Below are 23,760 nucleotides of genomic sequence, written 5' to 3' on the forward strand. Positions count from 1 at the left end.
ATTTAAGATTCAAAGTACAGCTTGGGCACGAGGCCACACTATCTGTTAATTATTACTGGGAATCAATCACGAATACCCAGCTTCTGTTTATGTTGTGAAAGTGCAGATAGAGAGGTCTAGCACAGATTTGTATCAAAATAAAAAAAGATAATTGAGGTGCATTCTCAAGACTACCGGAATAAAAGAAGTATCTTTCCCCTGTCTCCTTAGACGGCTTTTTTTTCTGCAACATATTTGTTTTTGTCTAGCTCACTCCCGTTCCCAAACCTTCTTGCCAGTGGTTACGTGCAGGAACACGTATGCCCCTTTTGATTAAATGAAAAAAATGCATGTATGATTTAATATACACAGAATGTGCACTAATAAGCCAAATGTCTGCCTTTGAAACGTTCCATCATGACTGCTGTTTTAGGGTCTCCATAAATTATTATTCATATTGTAACATCTGCATCCTCAGACAGTGGTTCTCACATGCCTTTCTTGACCTGTGCAATTTTGTGGCATACTCGGAGTCAGTCTATTGAGTCAGTGCCCTAAAGAATGAACATAGTCTTCCAGAAGGTGCGTTGTTTAATATAGGTTTATTGAATACACTAACATTTTTTATTATATTTATTTATCAGGTATGATAGGATGCCTTCCAGAAACATTGTTTCCATGCAAAATTCATGTTGAAGTAACCAGTAATCTCCATGGCTGATTTCAGCTGCTTTAAAGGCAAAACGAACGCTACTGTTCAACGAACAATGAAAAGGCTCCCCTGGTTAATATGCCTTCTGTAGGACTGCCCTCTGCAAGCACAGCATGGGCAGTACTGGTTTATACGTTTAATGTTCATGTGAAAAATGTATGACAAAGTGAACCGTGGGTCTTTTTTGATAAACTCGTGGCCCCTCAACATGAGTCCCTTTTGTGTTAATGTTTTGTTTTTTGTTTCTCGTTAATACCTATATACACAATCCCCCTTCTTTAGTAACATAATGGGATATAATGTGTTCTAGCATACTTAAAACATCTGCAATACTATGTGGTGATTTCATTTTTTTTTTAATATCTTTTGATAAACTGCTCACACACAAACAAGCTGATGACAATGATGGTAAAATGTATAACTGTGGTGTTACAAGTCTTATCATATTAGGGCATGTTAAAAATAGTGTGACAAAAGAGGCCTATACATGGCAGAGGGGTTTCTCTGGATTTCATTGAGGGCATGTACCATTTGTCATAACACCGTTAGTAATTGAAGCAGTAATGATAACTTGCGAGTATGAGGTTTATTTTTATATACTTTACATGTAAAATTAAACAGCACCTATGTTTAATTATGATAATCATAACTAAGATTGAGTACTAAATTATATATTTCATTTTAAAATGGGGGTACATGCATAATTGAAAATCTATAAAGTGGTGGGTGAAAAAACAGAAGAGGCAATACAGCTTAAGAATGATAGTGATAGTGGATTGGGTTTCCAAGGGATGGAAAATGGTTGAATATGTAGTTTGCGTAATCCTGGTGTCATATTTATATTATTGCAAACAACACTTTTCCCTCTGATCCTCAATCTGATCTTTTGTTTTTTCTTCCAATCAGAAATATATCAAAAATACTCCAGACTATGATTAGCATTATAAAATGTAGAATACAGATGAAAAATGATATCATAATAAGTTAGAATGGCACTTCTTCATGACACAAGCAGCACAAATATCATCTCTAGCTGGTTAAGATAAGAAAAAAAATCGCATTATTGATAAAGAGAACCAATTCAAAATAGGTTACAAGACTTCTTTTTTCTAATCAGATTTTATTTTCAAAAGTGCAAAAGTATAAAACACCTATACATACACCTTACAAATACTAAACTGTACAGTTTTTTTTCTTAATCAAAAACTATTTACAGATTTCATGTATTTATAAGAGACATTTCTCTCCTGTTCAAATACAGATTTTTTTTTATTTTATCACAAACAGCCAAATGGGCAAAGAAGCACAGCTGCTTTTCTTTCTTATTTAATATGGTTTCAGTTGACCTTTTGCTGAGACATCATTAAACTTGCCTAACTCCTCAACAGAAACATCAAATGACAATTTCTGACTCTTATTGTTTCAGTCATGGGAGTTGTGTTTTGACCATATCATACTGTCACTTTACTGACCACTTGGAAGTAATTTCTAAGAAGACAGTCTGGGGGAAGGTTCAGTTTACGCGTTATTGTAATTGCAGTAATACACGGCTGTGCTGGCATCAGAGAGAACGGAGGAAATTAGACTCTCTGAAGTGGGTATGTTCGATTCGTGCCCGGCAAAGGACAACCCTGCAAGGTCTGGCCTAATGGAAGAGTTCAGGTACTGCTCAAACTCATTTCGGTCCACATCCCCCAGGAGCTCCGACTGGTGCATCTGCTCCACGTTCTCTGCGGGGTGGGAGTCGGGCGGGGGAGAGAGCTGTCCGGCCTGGTGGCCCTGGTGGCGCTTGGGGTTACTCGAGCTACAGTGCTGGCTGTAGTACATGGCCAGAGGGTTGGGGCAGCCCACAAAACCAGCCAACGAGCCCCCCTGCCCTGCCTGCTCCACCGAGGGCAGATGCCTGTGCATCAGGGGGCCGGGGTGATGTTCCTGGGCGGGGTAGTCAGCGGCTTGCGGGTGGTAGGCATAAGCGGGCATCATGTGACAGTCCTCTTGGGCATGCGGAGGGAAAAACACCGAGTCGTTCTCCACGACGTCCAGAGGGGAGGTGTCGGGGGTGGGCAGGTTGTACGACTCAAAGTGGCCCCCCATGGCCTGGGGTTCCCGGTAGTGGCCCAGCTGGGGCAGCTGACCAGGCACCTGGTAGCCGTGCTCGTGGTAGTTCACGCCCAGGTTTTCCACGCACACTCGTCCATCGCCCCCAAGCGCCGAGCCCTGGTGATCGGACACGCCGTGCACCAGGAACCCGGAGTCCAGCCGCTTAATCCGCTTCACCTGCTTCCTCCGGCGCGGCCGGTACTTGTAGTTGGGGTGATCCTGCATGTGCTGCACTCGTAGGCGCTCAGCCTCCTCCACAAACGGCCGCTTCTCGGCCACCGGCAGGGCTTTCCAAGACTTCCCTGAAGCACGAGAGCAAAAGTTCTGGTCAGGTTTTGGAAGTGGAAATGGAAATACAGCCTGGTGGTGTGTTTTAAAATAGCTCACCGATTTACTAATGACTGGAAGATATTTTAAAATGACATCATAATTATTTTAATGATCGCCATTCGGAGGGGTAACAATTACCCTAAAACGGCTTGTTATTTCATACTTGAGTAAAAATTTAATTGAAACATCAATAATAATAGATGTCTCTATAAATTTGTAAATGTTGTGGAACAGAACATATCAGTAATGTGCTGATAAGTTCATTTGCTACGCTTCACCATTAAAATCTGACCTGCTTGTAATTTTTTTTTCAGTGAAATCGCTTTACTCAACAGCCATGACCAAGTACTAACTCTGCAAAACATTCATCCAGGAAAATACATTTAATCGTTTTAAGCTTCTGGTAACATTAATCTCCAGGTTCGCAACACTTTACTGTAATTAAACTTACTTATGTAACAACGAATCATTGCACACGTATCACTCGGTAAAGGAATGAATGGGGTTTCCGAATTCCCAAAGCTGAAAACAACAAAAAAGTAACTACTTACCCAGCATTTTGCTTAACTCTGCATTGTGCAAATCTGGGTTTTGCTGTGCCAGCCGCTTGCGTTCGTCTTTCGCCCACACCATGAACGCATTCATGGGTCGCCGGATCCGCGGCTCGCTCTTTCCTCTGCTCTGATTCCCGGAGCCTGTGGAACACGATTCGCTTTTGATCTTCGCCTCCCCCAGAGGACTGAGGGGATCTGTCCACTGACAGTGTCCGATACCAGGCATCATGATTGACATCGCACACCTTGCCTGGGTCTGATCGTCACTTGCATACCCAGCATCAGGACTGCTCATTTCTGTTCAGCTCCGAGCTACTGAGGCTGAACGGCAACTTTCTGTTTGAGTAAGGGTATGCAAAAAGTACGGTAGTACAGTAGTAACGGTCAATTAGAAATTTCAGTTGAACAACTACAACGTTTAAATAAAGACTTTAAGGTAACCGTAAACTATGCATACCGACGGTTTGGAAGAACACTCGAAATTCGTTGCGTTAGCGGCGGGTTGGTGGATGATGTCCCACGGCAGTAGTTCCTTTTCTGCCTGACACATTGGAGTGGCTTGAGGTACTTTAACAATATCAACAGCCAATCACGGCGAGGTGGGAGGGTCCTATCCCGCAAAGGTGTAAGAAGTTGGAAATACTCTCCGCCTGTTAACCGTTTTTGGGAGCTTCGCCACCCGTGGAGACATGTTACTCTCCATATGCTTATTGTGCCGAGGGGGAAAGTTGACAGTCAAAACTCCGTCTGTCAGACAAAAATACCTTTTGATTTGAAATTATTTTAAAAATCCACAAGATCAAATGACTTACCACGGAATTACCACGGTTCGCCAAGTAACAAATGTAATTGTTCTCACAATGAAATGTGTTTTGAACGCAAGAAAAGAACATCTACCTTTGCCAGACTTTGGCATAAACTACGAAATCTAGATGTAGGTATAGTTTCGAGAACAATAAGAAGAATATAGTCTAGTTTTCTAAGTATGCAATGCCTCTGTATATTCAAAAGAGGCCCCAGAAGTACGGCAGATAACACATGAGCTCACCCCTAAACTCGTCTTGCCGAAGGGTTGTGATACATTCATATTAAAATTGACAACACACCTGTTGGTTTCGTCGTCGTAGGAACCTGTTTCTCACTTTTTCTTAGGATGCAGACGCTCTACGACGTAACTGATCCTTGTGTATTGGAATGTTAAATTGAGGAAACAGATGTCCATGGCAGAATAAATATGCGAATTTTTTTTTTTACTGTTAAATTAGATTGCTAATTTACAACCTGAACCATTACCGCATTTTTGGCAATCGATAAAATTCTAGAGGGAATGATGGCGAATGCTGTACTCCACCCAGTAACATCAAAAGAACGGTTAATTAAGGATTAACAGATCTTTTTTTATTATGGAACACTTGATAGCAGGCTACATTTGCAAACAGTCGAAGGAGATTAAATAAACATTCACCTAACACCCTTTGTTGTCTGTAAAGTGCATCACACCTCTGAAAGACAAAAAAAGGCATGCTGACAGTGGGGACATTTTTGGCAATATCGACTAGTGATGCCTACATCAGCACTGGCCCACGCCATTCGCACTTTTAACGAGTCTGTGTACTGTATATTGCTTTCCGTATAATATACTGTCATATTAAGATATGCCGGAAGCTGTCAGATTCAAGTTTGTACGCATACAAACTGAGCTTTATAAACAGATTTAAGTTACATATTTGGCCGGTGTTCAAACGATTATGCTTGCCAAATCTCTTAATATTTCTGTCTGCGTTCCAGTCTGCACGATGTCACAAATTTCTGATTGGATGCAAGACAAACCGTCAATGATGGCAATCAACACATAACAGATGTGGGTCAGAGTTCCTCACAAGCAGGATAGTCTGGGATATTAGCCCACTAAAGCTGACAGTATGTGTAGTAAAAACTTGTATTTCTGATATTAGCATTTACATATGTATTTTGATTTCTACTTCTTCTAAGTAGCATCACAGGGGGTTTTCTCTGAGTCATGCTTCACCTGTAGACTGCCATACTAACAGAAGCAGCCACATTGTAGAGGGGGGGGGGTGTTGGGGGGGGGGGGGGGTGTGGGTTAAACAAGCAGCGAAAACAATGGAAAGGGGAGGGGGGGGGGGGGGGCCTGATGAGACACACCACATCAAAGTCTTCTCACAGGCCAGCTACGATACAGGTGAAGACGGGGTTAAAATGTCGGGCCGGCGGAGTTTGTTCGCATGGTCCTGGCTCCTGTATTCTGTCTTCCTGTAGGTGTGTGTGTGTGTGTGTATGTGTGTGAGTGTGTGAGTGTGTATGTGGCATAGTTGGGGGATGCTTGTGTAAATGTCTGAGTTCTCAAAGGAAGTCTTATCCATTACCAGGAAGCTAACAACATTGCCAGTCGTGCTATCTACACAAAAAAGAAAAAAAGTGATTGTCATCTTTGAACTTTGTAACAAACATCTTTCACACCATACTTACAAGATTGGATTTCATATAAACGTGAATGCAAACAAGCCATTTCCTTCCCTCTGACCATACAGGATTAAAGTATTTAAGCCATATTGATAGTTACTGTTTTTATTTCAAGTTATATATGGAGTTAGTATAGCTTTACTGTTTAAAATTCTATTGGACATTGACACTATTGCACTTCATCAGATTTCAGTTGCATTTAGGTGACCAGGCAGGTAAATGGAGAACTCACACACAGATACAGATACAGACACACACACACACACACACACACACACACACACACACGCACACACACACACACACACACACACACACACATGCGCGCGCATATGCAGTGTCGCTTGAGCACGTTCTCAGGCCATAGGGGAAATTGGGTGCGATGAAATGCAGAACAGCTATTTTTAGAAAATGAAAGGTAAGTCTCCTGCATGTTGGTGTTACTCTCAGCTGATTATCATGAGACCAAAATGAAAACAGAAAAGTTCTGTATTTCCAAAAGCGTGGTTGAACCTCGGTGTACATTTGATAACTGAATATTTCTCCATGGTGATGTTTTATATCATGTCAGTGAGGGATACTTTGCAAATGCCTAGGCTGCAACAAAATCTGTGGGCATTTGCAGCAAGTTATGTGAAGATGTTCCGATGGCCTAGCCTACTATATCATCTAAATATGATGACAAGCTGGCATTAGGTGTTAGCTGCTTGACTTAAAATTAGAATCAAAAGCATAACAATACAGGCAAGAAAGATAATTGATAACTCTTTTCACTACTACAGCCTATAAACAAATTATTGACGTGGATACATCAGAATTGATTTCAGGTGGTGGTTCATCTACTTTGAACATTGCGCTTTGTAGGAAGTGTTTCTCAAAAACAGTATCACTTCTCCCTTTGGTATTTCCCAGATTGATCTGCAATACACACAACACCTCATGGAAAGTGCATTAAGTGAACAGCGGTATTTTCATTTTTCACTTGAATATTTGTCAGATGTCCTCATCTATGGTAATTTATAGAATTTTGATACAAAAAATACAGATTACATTGAAAGGCTTATAGTACAATCAAAAAACAATTACAACATACTGATTGTAAAAAAAAAAGGGCAAAATAAGAGCATTCCTAATTACGACAGTATAATTATTACTACAAGCTAACTTCAGATGCCATATCCCAAAATAACACATCCAAGCCAATCTCTGGCTAGTTCACTGAGAACTTCTGAGTCAGAGATTGCCAAGCAGATTAATTGCCTAACCCTATTGAAAGCTCTTGTGTGAATTGCTCTTGATAAGAGTGCCCGCCGAAGGCCTGAATGTGAATGCAGAGATCAGCATGTCGAAGAGCTCTGATTCAGGGCATATCCCAGTTTGGAAAATCTAGGCGTAGCAGTGCAGAAGAAGGCAGCAGAAGGGGCTGAGCTGGCTCCTTTGTTGAATGACTAGGATGCTTTGCTGAGGAGTTTGTGTGCAGTAAAGGTACAGACACCATGTAGTCAATAATTGAATTTGTGCAGTCTCTTCTAATTATGATTCTCGTTCAAACAGGATATGCATCTTGAAATGCATTCCATTTGAGTTCAGTTGTGCTCAATCACTTGGCTTCCCCTGTTAGATTATTACATTTCAATCAATCAAAACTGACCTGCCAGCCAAGTGAGACTTATGTACCCCCTCTCATGGAAACTTAAAATAGACACATTAGTTCTGTTGTTATTTTCAAAATGTTCCCCTTAACATGACTTCTCAGTCTGGGCCCAAGATCCCATGATAAACCACAATCCATGATAAGGAAAGAAAATAACAAGAGGTGAGAGGGGGTCCTAATTCAATCAGTAGAGGCCAGGTAAAGAACAGTGTCAGTCCTACCCAGAAAGCACAGTGGTGTGTGTTTTAATAAGATGCTGTGAACAAAATGAAATAACCATGTGATAACATATCGTACCCATGACAACATCAGGGCCATTCTGGTCAGAAATGGAAAACAACTAAAGAGTGGGTCGGCTCTTATCAGCCTGAGCAGAACCTAACCTGCGCGGTCACTCTTTGCTCCATCTGTCCTCAGATTGTTCCTGCTGTGCAACACAAATACTGTCAGATGCAATGTGGTCAGGGCAGTGCGGCGTCTCCATCGGGTCAAAGAGGAATGACAGAAATATGAATGTTGGTTTTGCAAAGCCCTCCGTCCACCCTGCCTGGGGTGGGTGGTGTTGGGGTGGGATGGGGTGGGGGGTCCATGGAGGGGAACACGAGGATGGTGCGGGCAAAGCTTTAGAAAAAGGGCGGTGTTCCACTCCGCATCGGGACAGGATCTCCGCAATAACACTGTCATCATCCATTTTACTGCCGATGACTTTAAATAGTTTCTCTTCCCCCCCCCCCCCCATCTCGTGTGTGCATGTGTGCGCGCTCGCTGGGTGGGTGAGTGGGTGGGAGAGAGAAAAGCGTGCTTTTGAAGGAGAAGCCATAAAGTCTGGAGTTGCGGCCAGATTTCCTCTGCAAGGTGAGGCGCAGTGTAGACTCTTTGGAGGGTGGGGGACACCCCCACCCCCACCCAGCCTGGGGAGCCCGCGGCTGGGAGGGAGCCAGGGAACCAGACGCCAGGCGTTGGGGCTCTCCACACAGGGAGAGGTCACTCGGCCTGCTTATACAATGGCATTATCTCAGTTCCAGCCACGGCTACTGCAACGCTGAGCACTTCCTGTCCTTGGCGTAGCAGCACAAACTGTCCGCCTTCCAAGTGAGTTCTGACACACTCGCGAGCAGTTGGTCGCCAGACTAGCTATATAAAAGTCTGCGGAGCTGCTTTCTTGGGAATTGCACAATGCAACCCCCGACTCCTTTGTGTTGAGTTCTGGGGCTGCTGTGTTAGTTTTAATTAGTCATAGGGAAGCCGTATATGTGTTAGCACTTCATTCAAATCCCAAGGGGCCCTGTACACTTGAATGCCTGAACTTGGTCAAAAGCGTGGAAGGGCAAAGGTTTATCGTTAAACACTTTGAATTGGGAGACGATGGATACAGCTTTTTGAGGGGTTGTCAGTTCCTCTGTTTTCACTGTCTGATTATGTCATGTCAACATATTTTCAATTTCACATTTTAAAGCAACATTCAGTAAATAAAAAGTAAAGCTTTATCCCCATATTAGTCTTGATATTAAGTTAAGATCAGTTGTTTGCTTGTTGAGATGTTCCTAAAGTAATGACAGCTATTTTTTTTACTTAATGTGAGAGATGTAAACTTATGTTTACAATTGTAAATGACAATTTCTAAAGTTGCTTTGTTTGTCAAGATTTTTTATTTTGTCAGCTGATGACTCTTTCACACCTGCCTAAGAATGAGGAAAGTGTATGTTTAAACAGGTGCTTGGCTATAATAGCACAGACACCATCCACACTTTAGTCATCTGTACTGTAATTTCACACTTTAACTTGTCAAACTGAGCCACCTGAGATTTAATTAATGTCACTTTCAAATTCAAAAATAAGATTTAATTAACAGACCAACTTGAATAATTATCTGTAGTGCTGAAGAAATTGCTTATATGATTTATTTAAACCATATGCTGCATATAATGTTTTTTTTTCTGTACTTCTGAACAAAAATGTACAAATTGACAAAAGCATTATATTGACTTTACTCGTCAATCTTTATGAAAACAGGCTCTAAATCAAACCTAGTCTACCCGGTCTCAATGGCCGGCTCCTTCTGTCTTTACCTTAGATTGGGTTGCTTACTGTTTTTTAATCACAAAATCTCCACAAATTATCAACAATGGAAAACAATTGTCTGAACAGTGCTTGATTTGCTGGCCCTGAAGATTCCCAAAGATTGAATTGTGTCACTTTTCCTCTTAGTGCATTTTTTAAAGCACAACCCAGAGACCAGCACTGATACCAGAGAATGGGAAATGTGAAATATTTCTGCATTATCTCTTATTTCTGTAGTCTCAATGGACTTCCCACAGGCATTCCACCTCCCTGTAGTACACATAGAGGGCGTCCACACAAGTGAGGGTTAAGTATGTGGTTTATAACTGAACATAAGTGCTTCATAAATCATATTAAAGTCCATACATTTTTAAGGGTTATGGAAATACATAACTCCAATTAATACTTTGTTTGTAATCCTATGAGGATTGCAGGAAACGAACATGTGGATTGATATTCATGCTGAATTACTGGATAATTGGTATTAGAAACGCGACTGTAGGTACACAGAGTGATAATTATGTCCATTTTTCACCCTGAATGGATTCTATGTAAACAAGCCTGAGATTTCTCTATGTACTATATATAGAAAATCAAACTTCAGACTGATGTTATCATCAAGTTTGCCATTGAAATCAAACAAAATCATGTACTATTTTTATATAGTTTTATTCAGTAATTAGATATTCTGTGGTATACAGTATAGTAAAGACCCTTTTGTTCATGATCCCTATGAAAATGATCATTTTAAAAATGCTCCCTGGTTGTAATTACGTGAAGTGAAAGGCCATGTTTCTGTGGGGTGTGGTTACACATTGTCCCTTGTTCCCATCATGTTGACTGGTGGGAATCTGTGACCTCAGAGAGAGGACTCTGACCTCAGTGTCATTCTGAAAGCTCTAGAGTGGACATAGAGGAAGAATGACAGCAGACCACTAGAAGCTCTTCTCTTTTCTCTCTCTCAGAGTGTGGACCCTTAACCCATGCATGCTGACCGGTGGGGTTCCACACTTTGTTTCTCAGCCAAACACTCGTCGCTGATGGTCCCTGGACATTAGCTAAATAACACGAATTAATAAACAAAAAGCTGTAGCCAGTGTAGCCAGGTTTACAAAAGGTGGTTGGCCATCCTAATATAATGAGAGGGGAGTGTGTGGGGAGACTACCATGCAACACCTGGAGGGAGTGTTGGAAGGTGGAGCTCAGAGGTGAATGGCTCCACTGAACTAAAATATGTTTAACAAGTTTAAACTGGTTTTCCATGCCATTTTGCCCTTCTGTGTCAAACAGTCCTCATGACATCTAAGATACACATAATGTTAAAAGTTAAAGAAAAAAACAGCATGTGTTGATGTGAGAAATGTATTCAATTCAATTCGATCCTTCAAACTGAGAACTTTGAGGACAACCAGAAGACCGTCATGAGCTGGGTGTAGGGACTCCTTCAGCGGGGTGGGGCGGCGTCTGTCTGGACAGGAGCCAGGCAGAAACCGTGCGGTTGTGTGTGCGAGCAGGGCAGTTTGGCGTCTGTGCAGGGGGCAGATGAGGGAAGCGCCGCAGCGTCCTGTGGGCAGACGCTCGGTCCCAAGGGCAGCTCTGGGAACGCTCCTCCAGCCAGGAGCACACACTCCGGCCCTGAGGAAGGGGTGCGCGAGGATATGCACCTCGCACAAAGAAAAACACTCTCTGCTCATTGTTTCAGGGGCAGGAATGCACTCCGGCCGCTTGCTTCTTTGTCCATTTTTGTCCTCGCGGCGCAAGCAGCCGTCAGGCACCCTCAGATTCGGTTGTCATAAAACCAGTATGCTTCCTTTTTTCTTTAAAAAAAAAAAGCTGAGCGCGGAGATGTAAATTTCCTCATGGCCCAACTGGTGTGCCTTTACCTTCAATCTGTTCGACTGGACTCATTTTGGGTGTCCAAGACAAACGTTAAATATTCCTTTCGTCATGCTAACACAAGGATGTTTGGAGACTTTTGACCAAAAGTTGTTCTGACCTTTGGATCTGTGAGCTGCAAGAGTTCAACCAACACTAACAAGGAAACACAAAGCAAAATAATCAAAACCTTTCACTTTCCTGAATGCATTTATGGTGTGGTTAGTTTACACTCATCGTTATTTCAGATAATATAGTTTCACTGTGACTTAAGTAAGCGCAGATTCACATGCATTTCAACAGGCGAATGCTGCTCTGTTTAAACAGAACAGAATGAGCAGAATGACAAAATGAACTATTCATCAGGATAGTCAACAAAAGCATAAGGACCTATTGTAATGTGTGCTTTGTAAGGCAGGCATGACACAGGAATGCCATTTTAAGTGATGCAGGAGAAAGAACACTTGAGAATATTAAATGACCTTTTCACTTCTATTTTAAAAGGTATTCAATCAGTGTGGAGTACATGCTTTGGATATGTTTAACAGTGGTACTTTTTTTGTTATGTTTAACAGTGGTACTTTTAAAACAATTTCACTCAATATTATGATATTGCACAGGATTCTGAAGTTATGTAGTTATATTTTTAAACAGACAAATTTATTTGTAAATTGAGTACAGCAGCTTTATGTTTCTGACCAAAAATAAACTTTGTTTAAATATGATTTGTCAGAGCCATTGTTACTGTTCTCCTAAAATGCTGATTCAGTGATAAGTTGTAGTTGAACTCAGAACACTGCTAAGATTGCCATTCTTCTGTTCTTAGGTAGTATTTAAGACTGCTGTCGTCATTTGATGACACGGTTACAAGTGATGGTGAGGGTCCCACTGGAAACTATTTCTAAGTTGAGCAGCGAGGCAGAATAAAATTAATGGGAGACTGTCTTTTTCATGGAGTATGTTTGTGATTTATTGGTGATTTTGTCATCAGTTTTCTTTTGAAAGAGGTCATGGGGAGATACCTTCCCTTATAAATCAATCTCTATAAATAGTGCAACTGTGTCTGAATGCTAAAATCATTACGGTGAGCATAATTCATTGGTGAAAAGGAAACCCACCGTTTCCGTATTAAAATGAACAGAGAGGTCAGGTACTGGGCAAAATCTTCCTTTTAATCTCCTCACTTCTACTGCCCTGACCTTAATACCGCTCTTAAATGACAATTGCTTTGTTTTCCTAAGAGCTAATTGTGTGACATGTTTATCATTTTTATGACTTTATCCATGAAGACAGAGTCATGTTTGACTTCCTGTGACCCTGCAGTTGTTTTAAGACTTATCACATTATTGGGGTCACCACAGGGCCCCTGTCTCAAATTTGTATTGTTTTCAAAGGTGCATTAAACTTTCTCCCACTGATAACATAGAGGCACCAGGCTAGAGCAAATTCACCTTTACCATTTGAATGTGGGCACTGAATTTTTCAAAAAATAATAATTGACAGGGTTTTTTATTATTTATTATTTTATTACTTTTTGTTGGAAATAGACTCTCATCAGTCATATGGAGGACATGCTGATTTCAGCCATCACTTTTAACTGCATTGACAAACTGATTATGTGTGTGAGACAATCAGATTGAATGTCAGTGGGAAAACTGTAATAAATTGTATTTTAATGGCAGTATTGTTCTTTCGCAATGAGATGAAAAAGGGCCATCTACAACTTGACTTGTGTTTGACCCCTGTTCCCAGAAACAGTGTCCACTCATCCACCTTGTCATATACTGGGCTGATAAATACTTGCAACCTTGGTGGAGAGAGAGAGAGAGGGGCCACTTCCAAGACTGTTGTTTATTCTTACCTCAGCCACTGTAGCAAACAATTGCTTTGGACTATGTCACAGTGACCCATAATTTAAAGGATGTGCCGGGTAAAAACTAAGGTGAAAAGAATCAATACCCAGCCCAACGTCATCATACCAGAAAAGACAACACTGAAATGATAAATGGCAGATCCATAATTTGAAGTGAAGTGGCATGTATTTTTTTTATAATTGTTGTTAATGATGGATTAAGACATGGTTTTGGAAAGGTATAATGTAGTAACATCCTAAGATTAATCAGGCCGTGTCTTAAGCACATTTCATAGAGGTTAGAAGGTAAGAGATAGATGTGTAGTATTTTTGTTTTTACTATGCTGAATAAATATTTTATCTATGAATAAATTGGCATTGGCAAATCATTTTCTCTGTTTTTGGAAGAATGTGTGCATATTTGTTGTTTCTGTAGCTATTTTATTTTACATCATGTTTAAGCTTAAATGTTTGACACAGTGATGTGCAGTCCTCTAATATGAGTTAATTGTTAATCTAGCACACTTGCCTATACCCCTACATGGGTAGAAATGGATAATGAGTCTTTTGTGTGCGACAGTCTGGGTGGTGATCGATCTCCCAGACGGTCGAAGAATCTGCACCCTTTCATGTGTGGCCTTTGGCTTGGCAAGGTGCTGAAGTTGCGCGCCAGAACAAAAAGCTGATACCCTGGGTGTTAACTGTACACCGTGCCGGCGGCAGTAACCTCCGATCAATGCCATGAGACCACTGGGATTTTCGGCCTCTTTCAGTGTAGTTCAGCATCTTCAGATCAATACAGCAGAGTCCAGGGTTGAAAATGAAAACTTATCTGCAAGTTTTGAGATAAGAAATACTACTGTGTCCAGCAACACTACTATTACAAACAATTGTATCTCTGAACCGCAGGGAGCAATCAGTCTGAAAACATTTGATGGATAAAGGCATGCGAACACCATTTGTTTTAGGTACAATTTTATGGCAATAAACTATTGTGATGCTTGGTTTGTTTGTTTCATTTTATTTATTTCTATTTTAGTGCTTCTGAAAATGTTGCTTTCTATTTAAGCTACCCATAATGCATTTAGTCCTCAACAGTAAGGAGTGATTTCAAGCTAGTTACCTTTTACTTACATAATATTTTCATTGAAAGTCAGAGATTGCCAAATCCACGATGTTGTGGAAGAAAATTAAATGATTTGCAGAAATCAAAGTTAAAGACAGCACGCTTCGAAGATGGATAAAGATAGAGAACTTTTATTGGTTGATCATAGAATGTTTGTGTTAGAAATGTTCTGTTTAAAAATAAAGCTACATCTTCAGTTCCATGATTTCTAAAACTTTATCCTTTTAAAAATAAAGTGCTACCATATGTTACTTCCACCTGAACAAAACAACTTCCCCTTTAATGGTTTGTTGCAAATGGGGTTTGTTGAGCATGTGGTGTACTGTTCATAGCATATCTCCTTAGTACCAAAGTTGTACAGTTTACAGGTGAAATTATGTAATCATTTTTTCTTTCTTTTCAATGTGAACTCAACATGAATTAGAACTACAAGATTTTCAACAAGCAATGTAGTCAGTTATAATCCCATTTATAGCATCTCAATTCCAAAATCAGTATCTTTACTCCCCTCCTCACTCACCACATTGCTAGTGTACCTACTGTATAATGATTGCTAAACACCTCTTTAATGGATATTAAATATCTTTCAGGTTAATGTCTAAGTAACAGTAAAGCAAACTTTTTAACACATAGAGGAAAATACATAATTTGAAGAAGAAGCTGAATATTTTTCCTGTGCTGTTAATGTGCTGTAGCTTGTTTCTCACAGCTGTAGTTTATTAGAGGAAATATGTGGTGCGCGTGTGCTTCCTCCCCCGGCAGTTCCTTGTATTATACTGCCTTATAGAAACTGATATCACCTCTTACAGGAATGCCTTGTGCCGCATAGAATTCAGAGTCAAAGCTCACCCACACTCCTACGCATGTTCTTGTCACCTACAATATGTGGAAATATTGGCATGCGGCTTAACCTATAAAATCTTATCAATTTGATCCAAAAGTAAGCTAGCCACTTAAATACATCCTCTCTCCCGATGTGTGAACATGTATTATAATTATATATAATAATTGTATACTATAATTATATAATTACAATGATAATTAACATGGCTTGGTGACAGTCAATATTCTCACATGATGATAATAATACACCTTTTCTGCAATCAAGTTTCTTTACTTCTTTTCTTTAAGTTTGTCACTGTTTAGATCTGCTTCTGTGATGATAGAAACACTTAAAATGCATTGCCATGGTTACAAATGTGCAAGTGAGGATCTATTTTTATTTGAATACCCTTTCTGAGTAAAGTTACACTGAAAGGTACTTTGAAACAATTAAGACTTTATTTACATTTTTTGTCTAATAAGTCAATAGTCAATAAACATAATTCCTCAGTCTCTGATTTGTGCAGATAAAGACTGATATAGTACATTTATGCCCGAGCACTCATCATTCGTGTTATAGCATTTTGATACTGGCCGTTCCTTTCAAGGAGTTACAATGTAACATCAGAGAAAAATTGCAATCTCTTTTCATATTTATTCATTAACCATGGTCCCTAAAGTCATTCAGCAACCCTGGATCAGAACTGTGGTGACCCAGGTCAGCTGAGCAGTTTCCCTTTGCTTTACAAGGTAATCGTGAGATGCTCAGACACAATATAACACATCCACTATCTTCAATGGTCAGATGAAAAACACTGTCGCAAACTGAAACTTTTCCTCCATCGTGAGCCAAATAACCGCATGAAATACTGGTCACAGGACCAAAACTGGACCTTGAACTTTGTTGTTATTGTTGACTTTGTTTGGCGGGTTCCATATTCTGGCTTTCTCCCATCCAAAACATTTCTTATCGCTTGATGCTACAGAGTGTGGAGTGTTATCAGATGGCCTTGTGCCCTTACAATAACACAGCCACTATCAGCCACAGGCAGACCACAATCTGGCATCTCTGCCATACAGCAACAATAAATATAACATGCAAGGAGCATTCCCAAATCGACTCAAGACATCCCCAGACTTGGATGTGCGCTATGGATGTATGACATCTCTGTGTCATAAATCAGCAATCCAACCAATAACAGAAATATTTCATTTTGGAACAGTAACATTATTAGAGGTCCCTCAAATGAGTTGTGAATAAATGCAAACTCACCAGCCATTGGTCAAATACAGCTTTCTTTCATAGTTACATTTAGTTACCTGGCAGACACTCTTATTTTTGCATTTCCAAGCTTTCAAAAGGTAAATGCAGAGTTACCCATTTTATACTGACATTAGTTACCAAGAAGCAAGAGCAAACCAATCCAGCAAGTAATGGCAAATGGTTTGTGAAAGTAACATATCTGTATCAATTAGTGATAAAATACCTGAAATTATGATGAACGCCTGTACAATGCGGACAAACATGAACGCAGGGGGGACATTTTAAAACTGCTAATTCATATTCCTCAAGACTTACTGGCTCTACCTAACACTGTGGAAGTTAAAAACTTGTAGGTACTTTCCCTCTGAAATGGGGGAGGAAGTCTGATAGAGGATGTATTTCTTGTCTGTTACAGTACTCTGAAGTAAAGCACAGATTTATAAACTGAATCAAAATTTCTCTGCTGGCTTCTGGAACAAAGAGGAAAGCGCTTAACTGGGAATCAGTTGATAATGCCAATGAGAGTGAATTTGTCTGCATTAAAAACACAAGTGAAATGGTCCCAACTTATGAAATTTGCTGTTCCTCTTTGGGTTGTGAAATGGGAACTATATTGTTTATGATAAATAAGTCCATTAACTTTGCTGCGCAGGTGACACTCGCCTGTGAGCATTTGTGCCGGACCGAGCCAAACACTTCCATTTAAGGTGTTGGTGGCGAGTGGGAGCTGAGCTGAGACGCAGTCACGTTTTCTGCTGTGATAAGAGCGGGGGCAGGAAGCCATGAGAGGTCAGGAAGGAAGAGCTATCAGGCCTGAGAGGGGAGCAGTGCAGCTGGGGGTGGGGGAAGGGGGCGAGAGAGGAAGGGGTGACCAGGGGAACTATGCTCTCAGTCACTTCTGCTTATATCCCGTATTTTGGTTCGATTTGATTTGTGACATTTCACTTCAGTCGCCTGTCTTGGCCCAGGCAGGGGGACTGGCTGAGGTATTGTTTTGTCCTCCAGGTAGACGTGTTCCCTCATGCTGGCTGTGCCTCTATGTGAAATCAACTGGAAACCTGGCAAGCTGGAGGAAGGACCTGAGTGTCTAAATTAGGTCTGAGGGGCCTACTTGTTTGTGATGGCACTGGTCCAACTGACACCTGTTTCCCATAGTTAAATACAATCCTGCATTTTCATTATTTAAAAAGGTCAAGACAGCTCGTTTCACCCACATGTCTATCTTTAATGAATTTATATTAATGTCAGTAATGTGAAATGATGTTGTGATCCTTTCTCTGAAAATTTAACTGAACCATATTTTAGAAAAATCACACAAAATGAACATTAAAATGAACAAATGGCCATCAACTGGATAGTCAGGCAAGATGCCTTGACACAGATTACCTTCTAGCTCAGATCTGCCACTGAGGTAGGATGGCTCCCTTTGGGAAATAAAGGTGAGAATGTAATATGAGTCCTGCAACACGTCTCACTTTATTTCCTGAACTCTCTCTCTTTAATCAGTCTATTCATCTAAAAAGGATTTCTCTATTTTGAGAATTTAATCTGGGGTTTGCGTTAATCTCTGAAATTCAGCAGTGTGGATTGGAGGAGGGGGAGAGCTAGGCATTAAAGCCACACAACTCCTGTCTGCTCTTCCAATTGCAGACAAAAAATAAAAGCAACCAATAAATAAAGCTCGCATAATGCCTCTTACGAAATTAATTTTGCAATAGACTGTGAGAACCAAGCATTCCCATGTAGGTCAAACTGTCAGAAAGGTTTTGTTTATTTTAAAGCTTTTTCACTTTTATCTGAATCTGTAATCACACTGACTGCATGTTTGCAAATTTGAAGGTATAGTATGCTGTGACAGTGTGTTTGGAAGCACGTTTTGAAGCCAGGATCTTTCTGTGGTTTTCATATGAGGAACTCTCATTAGTGTGAGGTGAAATGAACTTTCATGCAAGTTGTAATTCACAGCTCACCATATTTTTATTATTACTTCTCCATTTTTCCACTTTAAACTGTTTACTAGTTTTAACTGCAGTGACTGCCCTAAAACTGGTAATTAGTGAATTGAATTATACCAGTTATTCAGATATATCATCCATCCCTCCCTTCCTTGGAAAGCAGCATTGAAGAGCTGGTCTGGAATTGTAACAACTGCATGGAGTTTATGACTGCATGCAAGCGTTACTTTTCTCCTTAATACATTTTCCACACTCAGTAATGCATCAGGTGCAGTTTTAGTTTCTCCTTTATCGAGTATCAACTCTTAATGCAGCTCAGTTGGTTACTTTGTGTAAACTGTAAATTTGTAGAGTGCAGCAATACCCAACATATATTCCAAATAAGCATAGCCCTAAAGTGGTAGGGATGCAATGCCAGTGACCTCCATCACGCAGTGGAACCTTACAGTAAACATACAAAGGAGGAAGAGAGAGACGTAAGCATACAGTTTGCTGGTCAGCTGGATTCCAAGAAGATTATTGTTGGCAACAGTGTCCGAATGATGGCCAAGCCAGACTTGGGCTGACAATGAGATGACAGCTCTTGTTAATTTGTGGGTGGAAGATAACATTTGGTGGAAGCTTGAATTAAATCAGCAAACTTCAGTTGTTCTCTGCTGGTCATTGGTATGTTTGTTTGAGTCTCATGGTCTCAAGGAAAACGTGGAGTTAACTAAGACAGGTATCGCATCTGACACTCTAAATGCATGTTTGTGATCCTACAGCGATCTGCAGTAACCAGAGCAGAATTCCACCTAGACGTTGTCCAATAAGCGTGTGTGAAACTGAACTGAGTAATTCACTTCTTACATATAAGAATCGGTCTTATTCATTCTGACTGCAGTGCAACACAGATGAGATACTTATGTTCCTACTGAACTTTCTTTGACTCCTGTTTGCCTTATGATGCTGTGTTTTTGTTGTTGTTCAGGTAAGCTTCCCTTCTTGACTGTATCTCTCACTGCACTGTCACTGAATTTGTACATTTCAAGAAAGTCAAGAAAGTCAATTCAAAGAAAGAATTTCAAAAACAAACCTAACACATTTAGAAAGTATCCATTATAAAACAATAATAATAAAATAAATCACTTCCCTCAGAATGAGAGATGGACTTAACATAAATTTGAACTCCAGAATCAGAATATCAAAGAGTATCAAGAGCACCCCTCTCTGGCAGCTCTTGGTGACTGCAGGATTCATAATCAGTAGGTAGTTTAACTCAGGCAGGCTTGCTGTAAAACAAATTTCAGAGACAAAACATATATTCATATGACTATTGTGTGATTAATTTGAGAAAAATTAGTTAGAGAAGAAACACTTTAAAGATCCAGTTGAATGTATTTCTAAGATTTCCACTTGAAATTCCTTTTGAAGAAACAGTTACTTTTCTTGCTTTTATGACTATTTCTTGTATATAATGGGCACATTATTTTCAAAACGGTGATAAACCCTCTATATGTGAAGCTGATTTTTTTTTTCCTTACAACAGATGATCAAAAATGCAAGCAGTTGTATATGCTTGTCCGTTTTTTTAATCAACATATTATTTTTTAAAATAACTAGAGATACTCCTCAAAGTATTGCACCAGTAGTATCTGTTTCTGTTTTATTATTATCATTACTATTATTAGTCATTAACTAATTATTCAAGTCTGTATGATTCCTTTAAAATATTGTGGAGAACTCTTTAGTACAGTAGTAGAACTGTAGGATGGTACCTTACATTACAAGGCATTGTTTACTGACTGTTCTGGCTTAATGAAATCTATACCCATGACACTGAATTACATTTACATCATTGTCATTTAGCAGATGCTCTTATCCTGAGCGACTTACATCTGTTACAGTTTTTTACAATGCTATCCATTTAAACAACTGGATGAAACATTAATACAGTGATCGTGGCAATGGTAGACATAAAATTCAGGTTAGTTTACTCCTACCTAACAAGCATAGTGTATGCATTACAGTACATAGCTGAGATGTACTTAACCAATGCAATGGTGATGCTAACATACTGTATGTTTGCCCACACAGTGCATTATACTGTTGGCCTTACATTGCTGACTGAAGTGAAGACAAGTGGATTGGGAGCAAGAGGTGGTCGTCCAGAGGATTTATGTCAGGTGGGTTTGTAGAGGGCAGGACCCCAATCCTCAGCTAAGCTGTGTGCTGCTATCAGGTGTAAGGAGCCCTCCCTGGTAGACACTAAGCAATAAATAAATATGACCCCATTGTATTCCAACGGAGAGACTTACAGTCCTTGCCATCACGTGCTGTGTAAACTTAAACATACAATGAGGGGCTGGGCTGTTATGTCATTGCTGATCCCTCTGGACCTCACCTCGGGATTTTTTTGCCATGGGAAAGGGGTTAAGACGGAAAGGAGAGGTCAAGAATAAACTGAGACACTGCTGATGTTCCTGATTTTTTTTATTTTCAGAGCACAGCGTAAAGCACGCTCGTGTTGACTTTGCATGATTTACACAGTTCTCTCCGCCACGCTTGGAATGGTCAGGAGTGTTTACACATTCTGTGTGAGTTGTTAGCTTCACTTCATTTGATTCCATGGTATTTATGGTTACAAGTATCAGTGTGAGACATAAAATGGTTTGTGTGGCACTGGAGGGCTATAATGAGGATTACAGGAACGTCTTAATTGCTGTAGAACATAAACAGTTAACTGAACAATTGATCACGCTGGCCGCTTAGCTTAAACCCGCAATGCGAAATGCTGCGCGTTTCCCAATGTTTTCTGAAAGGGGGAAAAAAAATCATGGATGAAATTGAAAGTCCCGAAGAATGGTCACCACCTCAGGGCGGATAGTTTCCTCATGCATTTATCCACAGGAAGAAGGTGGACAGAGAGCCGTGGAATCAGAAAATTCCTTGCCTTACGAAATGGCCTAGACCTTGAGCGGAGCTCCATTGAGTGATCTCCCCGGGGACAGCCCACTATTGAGACTCACCCTGCGTTGAAGTCACTGCCTCAGCATGCCAACTCCGGGCACGACGGGCAAGTAATTACCGATGACATACAAGGAGTATTTTTCCAGATTGGCTTTCCTGTCTTTCTGCAAAAAATAATAAACTGCAGCTGCGACCCGACAAACACTACAGGAAAAATAACAGAGGTTGCTGGCCGCTGATAGAATGTGGAGTTTATAAACAGTGGACAAATAAAAGTTGAAAGGCGTGTTGTTCCTCCAGCTCGTTTCAGATCATGGGAAGTGGGGGGCGCGTCCTGTGAGGCGAGGGACATCTACAAGGAATACACAGCCTACAGGACTCCCCCAGCCAAAAGCTGGGCATTTTAGGGACCCCTTCAATGCCCCTGCAGATACCAGGTGACTTACTGTGATTGACGACTGTGTGCTGTATTCCTCTCAGCAAATTTAAACCGTTGGTGGTTTGCTATGCTACATAGTTGACGAGTACAAAGTGCATCTAATAAAAATTCATGAAAAGCAGTAAAAACAGGACACTACTAACCACATTCAAACATGTATTAGTGCCAAAGACAGTGCTGAGATCACAAATGTGTGCTTGATTCAACATCTAAGTGCAACTCAACGTCTCCATTATGTTTGACGCAATAACCATATCATTCCAAACAGAGAGCTATGTCCCAAAAAGTGAAGTATAAATTCCAACTACAGTAATGGCCCACTTTGAAACAAAACCTTTCTTGTATATTTTCTGTAACTGGTGAAGTTTGGGTGCACTAATTGTTTGTTCACAGAGGTAGCTGACAAGGAGGATTGCCATACAATGCCCCCCTCATAAGGAGACTAAACTGCTGCTGATAACGGGGTGCGAAACATACAGAGTTGCCAGTAGGGAGGCTGAAACCGTATCAGAGGGGCTTACTTAGCTAATTCTATTCCTGCAGGTGTTAAAGTCCTCAGCTAAAAACAAACTAACAAGTGTCCACTGGGGAGCTGGAATGTCAGGGGGAAGGCGAGATTGCTGTCTCCCCAAGAGGACTCGTCCGTGGCTACTGGAAATCACATTGTATGGAAATTTGGCGATCCCCTTGCGTTGTTCCAGCCCTTGCCGTGACACTCTCCTGAATGCCGTTGCCTTTGAGAATATTGTTTTATCTGGTGGAAATAAATGCATAGGTAGGATCAAAGGCTGTAATTAACAAGTGAGGAAACACAGCACTGCCGGTGGAAATGGTTTTTTTTTTTTTTTAAAGATTTAGACTCACCTTTGTGGTGATTAAAATGATGCCTGTCGACTCACAAACACAGCTTTCACTGTGAAGTGCACAAAAAAAACAATCTAGGGTATCCACACACTCTCTAAAGTGATAGATATATCAGGTGGTTACATTTCCTCTGAGTTGGCAGGAGAACAGAATAAAGGAATTACATGGAAACGGTCCAAACAAGAAAAGACAAATTGGACAGTCAGAAAAAAAAATCATGCAAGGTTCTGTTCCCAGCCCATTCACAGAGCCTTTCAAAGCCATAGGAGTTGAGACTGAAAGTTGCATCACTGATGCTTTCTCCATGAAGCGGGGAAGCCCATCTGTTAGAATCATTAAGTCAGTGTCCAAGATATTATCTCTACAAATTGGATAGTCAACACTGAGTCACCTTGTATCCTGGTGCACACAGGATGAGTGCTGACGTTGTTTCCAAAGGAGATTGCGTAGGGCTTCTAAAAAGAAAACACTGCACAGGGAACTTACCCCTTCGCCTAGCAGGCACAATCACTGAGATGTCATGCGCCGATTCATACTAAGTGGCAGGTGACATTTAATAGCTACCCATTGTGATGGTATTAGCGTGTATTGGCAATAATAATTAACACATCTGCTTTGATCAGATACAACTACACTTGTGTCCTCTTTATTTTCCAAAGACCATTTTCATTTTGAAAATGACATGGCTCATATGCTAGTATTGTAAAATGGATTGTTATTTTCATTTTACTGTTCCTGGC

General features: G+C 40.5%; 1 protein-coding gene across 2 annotated transcripts; it reads right to left on the bottom strand.

The window, feature by feature from the left end:
- Positions 1-1,946: 1,946 nt before the first annotated feature.
- Positions 1,947-4,208, bottom strand: sox17 (SRY-box transcription factor 17). Of its 2 annotated transcripts, XM_036521624.1 has the most exons (3): positions 4,133-4,208; positions 3,673-3,816; positions 1,949-3,093 (listed from the first exon to the last, which is right to left on the bottom strand). In XM_036521624.1, exons 2-3 carry the CDS (start codon positions 3,764-3,766, stop codon positions 2,210-2,212), a joined length of 978 nt encoding a protein of 325 aa, XP_036377517.1. In that variant the 5' UTR covers positions 3,767-3,816; positions 4,133-4,208; the 3' UTR covers positions 1,949-2,209. The 2 variants fall into 2 exon arrangements, with proteins under 2 accessions (XP_036377516.1, XP_036377517.1); XM_036521623.1 differs by having other exon boundaries at positions 1,947-3,093; positions 3,673-4,202.
- Positions 4,209-23,760: the final 19,552 nt, after the last annotated feature.

This window comes from Megalops cyprinoides, chromosome 2, assembly GCF_013368585.1.
Source record: "Megalops cyprinoides isolate fMegCyp1 chromosome 2, fMegCyp1.pri, whole genome shotgun sequence".
Lineage (NCBI taxonomy): Eukaryota > Metazoa > Chordata > Actinopteri > Elopiformes > Megalopidae > Megalops > Megalops cyprinoides.

What these genes read in the sequence shown, in the direction of transcription:
- sox17 (XM_036521623.1), bottom strand. Translation starts at nt 3,970, where the DNA reads ATGAGCAGTCCTGATGCTGGGTATGCAAGTGACGATCAGACCCAGGCA. An exon ending in AGAGTTAAGCAAAATGCTGG is followed by an intron (nt 3,094 to 3,672) that starts GTAAGTAGTTAC and finishes CTCGTGCTTCAG; the next exon opens with GGAAGTCTTGGAAAGCCCTG.